The 7,594-nt window shown below is 37.8% G+C and overlaps 1 protein-coding gene across 1 annotated transcript in view; it reads right to left on the reverse strand.

The window, feature by feature from the left end:
- LOC114455009 (probable phospholipid-transporting ATPase IH) overlaps positions 1-6,978 on the reverse strand; it is a 59,105-nt gene extending 52,127 nt beyond the window's left edge. Inside the window, 1 exon segment of the mRNA XM_028435998.1 lies at positions 6,536-6,978. Coding sequence (XP_028291799.1) covers positions 6,536-6,574 — 39 coding nt within the window. The 5' untranslated portion in view covers positions 6,575-6,978.
- Positions 6,979-7,594: the final 616 nt, after the last annotated feature.

Below are 7,594 nucleotides of genomic sequence, written 5' to 3' on the forward strand. Positions count from 1 at the left end.
ATAAATCATTGTGTTTTGAAACGTTAAAAATGACAAGAAGGTACATGTGATTTTATGCCTCCGACACAAAGACAGCAGAACTGCCCCTGGTTATATTTCGTCTCAACACTAAATATTGAGTTTATTTTATTTTATGCAACCAAATTGCATGGTCATTTTCGACCCATAATAGCATGTCTATCTCTGAGTGTTTTGCAAAATAAAATAAAAATAAACGTATTTGTTCCTTTGACGAGCTTCAGATAAATCTTAATGTTGAGGTGCAGCAGCATTGACTAAGTGCTGCTATAAAATGTAAAAACTGCATTACAATGACCACACTGTGCACAGTGCTGTCTTTTTGGTTCAGTTTGTAATGATCCCACACGTTACACACTCGCTGTCTTTTTAATTTTTGCTAAACTTTCGCTGCTTGTTTTGCCACACACTGCTCCATTATTCTTTATGTAACCAGGCAACACTTCAATGGTGGAAAAAAGGGCAGTGGTGCTTAAAAACAACAGTCCGGATGGAAAAGCAAAAAAGACAGTAGCTCCGGTAACACGAAATAAACAACGCCATTGACTTCGATGATTTACATTGACTCAGTTTCTTAACTGGTTCAGTCGATTCAATCAATAAGTCATTCCAGCCCGAGCTACTTTATTGCTTCTTTATAACTTCAAACAAACGACACAAAGCTAGGACTTAAACGTTTACATCTTGTAATAATATAGCATCCATAGCTGTCGGTTCTTCCTGTTGTTGTAAAGAAAAATTTTCCAAAGATGGGATTGTTCACCTACGAATCGGAACGTTTGCTGGGATTAGACCGTCGTGAGACCAGGTTGTTTTAATCTGTACACTTGTGATATATTATTGTAATAATAATAACCCTTGGTATTAATGTATATTGCTCTCTTTTTAATAAATGAATCTAAATCCAAACCTCCTTCCTTCTATTAATAAGGTAAAAGAGGTAAAAGCAACCCGTACATGTAATAAAAAAATAAAATAAGAACTAATTTATTTTATAGCCATGGAATGACAGAAAAAAAGTTGTTGTCAGTATAATTGCTATATTTATTAATTGATATTTAGCTTTTTCACAAATTGTAGAACTCTAACAGGAATCTGATTGTTACTGATGAAAATTAAAAAAAACAGCTTTTTAATAAAATACAATTTTCCTTCTCTTACCAAGAAAAAAAATATAAATAAAATATTCTTCTTTTTTATTGCAAGACAAAGAAAAAAAAACATAAAACACAGTTTTTTTTAAATAAACTGTTTCTGTATATTCTATTTTATGTGTTTGTGTTGTACTGCTGTGTCTAAAGACCTATGGCACATGTTGATGACAAGTTTGCTCTCATTACAGGAGCTGCTCTGCACAATATGGCAGGGTTAATAATAGAAGCCAATAGAGAACCAGACACACATCATTTTTAGTGCTTAAATAATTCTAAGTCAACATGTGCATGTTTAAATTAGAGATTTACTTCTGGTGGCCTTTAGAACACAGCAGAGGAGGGTGCAGGTGGTGGAGGATGGTGGAGTTGATGATGGGCGTGCTCCCTGACCCCGTCCAACCCTTATCCCCCCCCCATCCTCCTTTATCCCGCCTCACTGGTGGATGTGATTTCCCCTGATATTAGCTTGACTGCAACATCTGTCAAATGCACAGCACTCTGACACTTGTCTGCCACACACACACACACACACACACACACACACTGAAGGATCAGAATAACACACGATCCCCCCTCACTGATTATCCCCACAGCACCTGAACAGGCCTGAAGGTCAGGTGAAAGAGTCACAGACTGTATATCACAGACCTGTCAGTTATTCAGGTGTTCCTGGGTTGATGAGCATCACCAAGCCTGTCAGAGTTGTTCTTTAGACACTTGTTCCGCTCTTTATTATCCGCCTACTGTCCGGCTGTTTCCTGCAGCTGATGAGAAATCACAGGCTGCAGATGATAATAAATTATTACAACCAGCCAGAACAACCAGTAATGCACTTACACTCCATCATTACTGGTATTATGCAGTCATGTGCTGCTTAGAGAAGATCACTATGTTATAGAGGATGAACAGTATTCTTAGAGACTGGAAATAAAATAAATAAATAAATGTAGGCAGTGGCTATCCGTACGGCTGCCGCATCAATATTAGGGGTGAGTATTGGCAAGGATGTTGCAATATGATACGTATCATGATACTTGAGTTACTATACAATATTATTGCGATATATCGCTATATTCTACCCAGTTAATATCAAAATTAAACGTAGAAATGAAAAATCATGTTGCTGTATATGTTCATCAGAAGACGATGGTCATTCACAGGACAAATTGACTCAAAACTATATGCTTTAAAAGATCCTATTTATTATTTATTGTTAGTGTTTTTGCACATTTTCACTGAAAAAAAGAAAATGCAGTGTTACGCACTGCCATCATAAAATAAAGTGCAACAAGATTCTTTTCACTGAAACTACTGTGTAGAAGCCTCAAAGTATTCATTGCAGCATAATGACGGGCTGGTAACAACTGTAAATGAGAACATTAAGGATAAAGTACCCTGAGTTACTGATAATGCACAAAAAAAGAAAAATATTGCAGGCATTACACACTGCCATCATAAAATCAAGTGCATCAAGTAACTATTGCAACACACTGAAAGCATTGTAACCCCACGTCCTCTCGAGCTTGTTTGAAATCTGTATATTGTTCATTCTTTAATTATTCCGTTTCAAAACCAAATTAAAAAAAACAAATGAACGGTGTGGTTACTTGTTTTATAATATCGGATTGGGACACCTATTTAAAACCAAAATGAAAATACAGTATAAAATAAAGCAGCATTTTTCTGTTTTAAAATTAACTATATTAATGGCAGAATCTTGTTCTATTTGTGTGATATTTCGATATTTACGGGTAAATTCTTAGGTGTTTTAAGCACACAGCGAACTGTGATGGATTTTTGTTCCCTTCAAAAAAGGAGCAAAGCATAAAGTCACATGACTGGTGTTAAATTTATGAATTATCAATAAATAATAATTATTATAAAATTTGGAGGTAACGACAAACACTTGTACATATCTAAATTAAAGGAACCAAAGTTGGTGTTATGCATCAATTGTTGCCCTCAGTTTCTTGTGATCATTTCATGGAAACATAAAAATACTTTTTTTCCCCTTTTTTTCACTTCCCTCATAAAAGCTGTTATTATTTTTGTAAAAGTCTCGAATCGTAAATTTCCTAGCATCTGTTTTTAAGCATGATGGTTACTACTTTAACCATAACACTGCAAAATGAAATGGAAACATTAGCGCAATCGGAAAACTGCTGCTACCAATCATTCTGTGTATGTTTGTGGTTGTCTTACTTTTTCCTGTAAAATGTATGTTGTTCAGCCTTACAAGTAAATTATAAGGCTGAACTAATAATTGCTTTTGCAATATTATCGCATTTTTTTTTTTTCTTGTTCTGTCTTGTACTGTCCTGTTACGTTTAGAGAGTGTTTAAGAAGTGCAGTCCACATGTTTACATGTTTCATGAAAGGTGAATTTAGTTAGATATGTTGAAGAGGTAAAGCCACAGATGTTTGCTTTACTGTTGTAATCTGTGTTTTAAAATATATATTTTATATTTCTTTAAAGTTTAAATAAATCTGAAATTGTTTACTATGAAAAAGATTGATGTACTGCTTATGTTCATTGAAAAATACATGACAAGAGGCCCTTGAAAAAATAATTGCATGTTAAAATGCAATCGCAATATTGAGGAAAAATTTGCAATTAGATTTTTTTCCAAAATCATTCAGCCAACACTGTATTGTATATTTTTTGAGTCATTTTGTTGTTGTGTGTTATTTGGAGTAATTTTGTGCATGTTACTGCTGTTGTTTTGTTCATTTTTGCAGTCGTTTTGAGTGTTTTTGGAGTATTTTCTGTGTTTCTCTCGTCTTTTCCTGCAATGTTGTAATTCTTGGTATTTTTTAATGTATTCTTGCTTTTGTTTTTTGTATTTTTCTGTCATTTTGTTTTACTTTGGGTGCTGCATAAAATTACACTGACTGCCGCATGTGGCTCCCTCGGCCGCCAGTTGCTCATGTCTGGTTTATACCATTGTATGGGCTCCTCAGCAACACCGTCTTACAGTTATTGAAAGCCATTGGCTTGTGTCATACGTCAGTTTTCTGCAAGTTCTTCCAATAAATCCTGGGTACTGGTGGATGTAAACACCCAATGGGTTGTTTTCTAATCAAGAGGAATCCCATCTGTGTCTGAAAGTACTAACACCGACCGAACTAAGATGCTACCACTGAATAAAGAAGAAGATGAAGGCTTGCTTCTTACATAATGGCCAATCTATTGCCAGTGATGGGCTAGAATGATTGAGTGTGATTAAATGTAGACTACCCAGTTGGTAACACACTATGTTAGCGCTGTGATGGCCTGGAGACCTGTCCAGGGATTACGACTTAGATCTTGGGTAATAGTAAATCTAAATTCTAGACATGTCATGGTTTTGACAATATCACAATACTGAGGTATTACAAGTGCCTCAATATTGTCGTGGTTATGTCACGGTATAAAATAACGAGCAGTTACTTTGATTTTATGTCTGTTTTTTCTTTTATTTATTGTTAGTAGACCGTTGCCGTACCTGTGTTGCCTTTAAGAGTGTTCCTGACTCGATCAGAATTAGCTAAAAAATCTGTATCTGTTAGTATTCAGTTTTTAATGTCATGAATCTAAAAGTACAACGATAAATGCTGTCAAAATAGTGAACTCAATGGTCATTCTTATTACTGTTAGCATTGCTGCAAGCTGTATGCCTTCCTGTAAAACCAAGAGCTTTCCTACAATATCCAAATAATTACTGTACCGTGAATATACCGAACTGTGAGATTTAGATATCACTACATCCGAGGCTGGCTCTACGCAGGGGCAAGAGGGGGCAGCGCCCCCTCAAATAAATGTCTTGCTTCCCTCAAATCAAAATTTTAGAAGTAGCGGAAAAATCCACCGAAAAGGGGACACAAAGACGGTATAGTATCATCTTCTTCTCATTTCTCTGTACCTCCGCTGTGAGCGCGCACAGACACACCTCCCTTCAGCCCTTAGTAAACATCCAATCACTGTCAGTATGCAAATGAGCCAAGACATAGCCGGACAATGTGGTGTCAGGTTTCACGGAGCAGTGAGACTTTGAAGAAGCAGCTGCATTTTCTCAGTCACAACTGCTCTGCACTGCTTTGTTTCATTTAATCACAGCGTTTTTTACAAAGCCAGCTTACTTATTTTTCACTCCAGCTTCCTGCAGCTCACAAAGAGAAAGTTAATGCTGTGTAATGCCTCCATCTGTTTTTCAGAGCTTTTAAAACGTGTAGTGCTCCTGTGGAGTGGAGAGAAAGGAGATTTTTTAACTGTTCGGTTGCTAACATTTTTTCTTTTTTAATTTTAACAGAAAGAAAACATAAAATGTTCTGTTCTATATCAGTTGTGTTTTAAAAAATAGTTTGAGAATTTTTTTTTTAATTATTATTATAATTCATAAGCACCCTTTCAGTTTTGTAAATATTGATCATAGTGTATGAAGACTTACTTTAGGTTAAAATGTATTTGAGAATTAGGCCATCCAGTTAGGATATATGTTATTTTGTTGGTTGATAGAATCTGAATGAAGAATATTTCATTCATTTTATTTATTGTGGTCAGGGGGTTTGTGACGTGTGCCTCAGTGACGTTAAGAGCTATACCAGCAGGAGCTTAGTCTTCAGGTTGGACACCCAAGTTGGACAGGTCTGAAGGTAGAGGCCTGTGCAATCCACTTCTCTAGGTTGGGGTTGGACATATAGCCAACAACCCAATTTAATGAAGAAAACACTGTTACCATAAACACAGGGGAAACAAAGTGCCGGAGCATGATGTGTACATATTATGCCCCCTTCACATTTCTGACTGCCCCCTCATACAGTATATGCCTACCTACAACCAGCCCTGCAGTTACATCCCTACTAAGTTCTGATCAGGGTATGTGGGTAAAAAGCAATATTATTTAAGTTGTAGGTAGGTTTCTAACTAAGACTGCTATTAGACTTACAATGAGGCCCATGCAGTTTATAAGTAGTGTAGCATCCAAAATGCTGCATAAGTGATTCCTAGTGCCAGGAAGGCCTTCTTTCACTGCTGTGAGCAAACATTTGGATTTATTCCTGAGCAAAGTCAGAGAGCGATGGTTTTAGTATGCATGCATGTTGTGAACCATCCTGAAATAGATCTGCCATCATTTCCATTCCACACATTCACCAGCCATCTCTGCATCTGTAGCTACTGGCAGATTCCCCATTCAGCTGCACAATAAAACCACATTGTGAAGCCCCTCTCCATGGTCCACAGCCTGCCAAATGCATCCCCATGACTGTGTACTGTGTACTAACTGACTCTAATCCTACATGCACAGCACAGCACACAGATCGAACATACATTGTTGCACTTGCAGCTCTACTTGTGACAGTGTTGACAGACATGGGGCCCTTACGTATCTGCGGATGAGATTCCGGAGCTGGCTGAAATCCATCCTTTGAGCCACTAAAAAGCGCGACAGAGACGTTCAGCTCTCCCTTGGTGTTCGGTGACGCTACCTCCGGAGGATGATTCCCCCGGTATCCATCGTTCACCCCCGCCACCGCCGCTACTGCCGCCGCCGTGTGTGTCGCTGTGAGCAGCGGGTCTGTCTGTCTCAGTCACTGCTTCTCACGGCATCCCTGTTAGAGCCACGCAGCCACCGACAGAGAACTAGCCCACAGTCCGGGTACCTCGCTACATCTCAGGCTGAGATTTAAGCCGCCACCAAACCTCCAGGCGGTGCTCAGAGCTAAAAGCGGACTGTATATCTGTACAGGGGACGTAAGTTGAGTCCTGCTCCGGTGGCCCTCCGGTGTGTCGGTGCTGCAAACATCCACAGCGCTCGTCCGTTAAATGACTACGCTGCGCATGCGCACTGGGCTCACATAGGAAGACAGGACCAATGTCTACGGACAGGACCACATCTAAGGAGAGGGGGACAGAGCAGCACATTTCACTGTTTCTAACCATTAATGACTTGATTTATGTAGCGGCATAATATCGTCTTAATATCTTTTATCATCCGTTTTTGTGCCCATCTTGTTAATTTTGTCTCATTCAATTTGTTCTCATTTTGCCACACTAACTTTATCGTTGCCTAAATGTGACTGTTTCCTTCAGTATAATTACAGTAAGCTTATCTTGTTTTTATTTTATTCAACAAAGTTTATTTTGTCTATTTTTTATCCATCTCTTCATATTATTAATCCAATACAAAGTGAAACACATTTAATAGTGATGAGCAATATTAACTTTTTGATAATATGCCGATATTGTCCAACACTAAAAGTTTCGATTTCCGATGTTTACCGATATAATAATAATAATAATAATAATAATAATAATAATAGATATGATTTATATACTCAAAGTGCATACAGAAACCATTATTCATTCACATCAGTCATACCGGGGGTGGTGGTAAGCTACATTGTAGCCACAGCTGCCTTGGGGCATACTGACAGAAGTGGCT

Source organism: Gouania willdenowi, chromosome 21 (assembly GCF_900634775.1).
Source record: "Gouania willdenowi chromosome 21, fGouWil2.1, whole genome shotgun sequence".
Lineage (NCBI taxonomy): Eukaryota > Metazoa > Chordata > Actinopteri > Blenniiformes > Gobiesocidae > Gouania > Gouania willdenowi.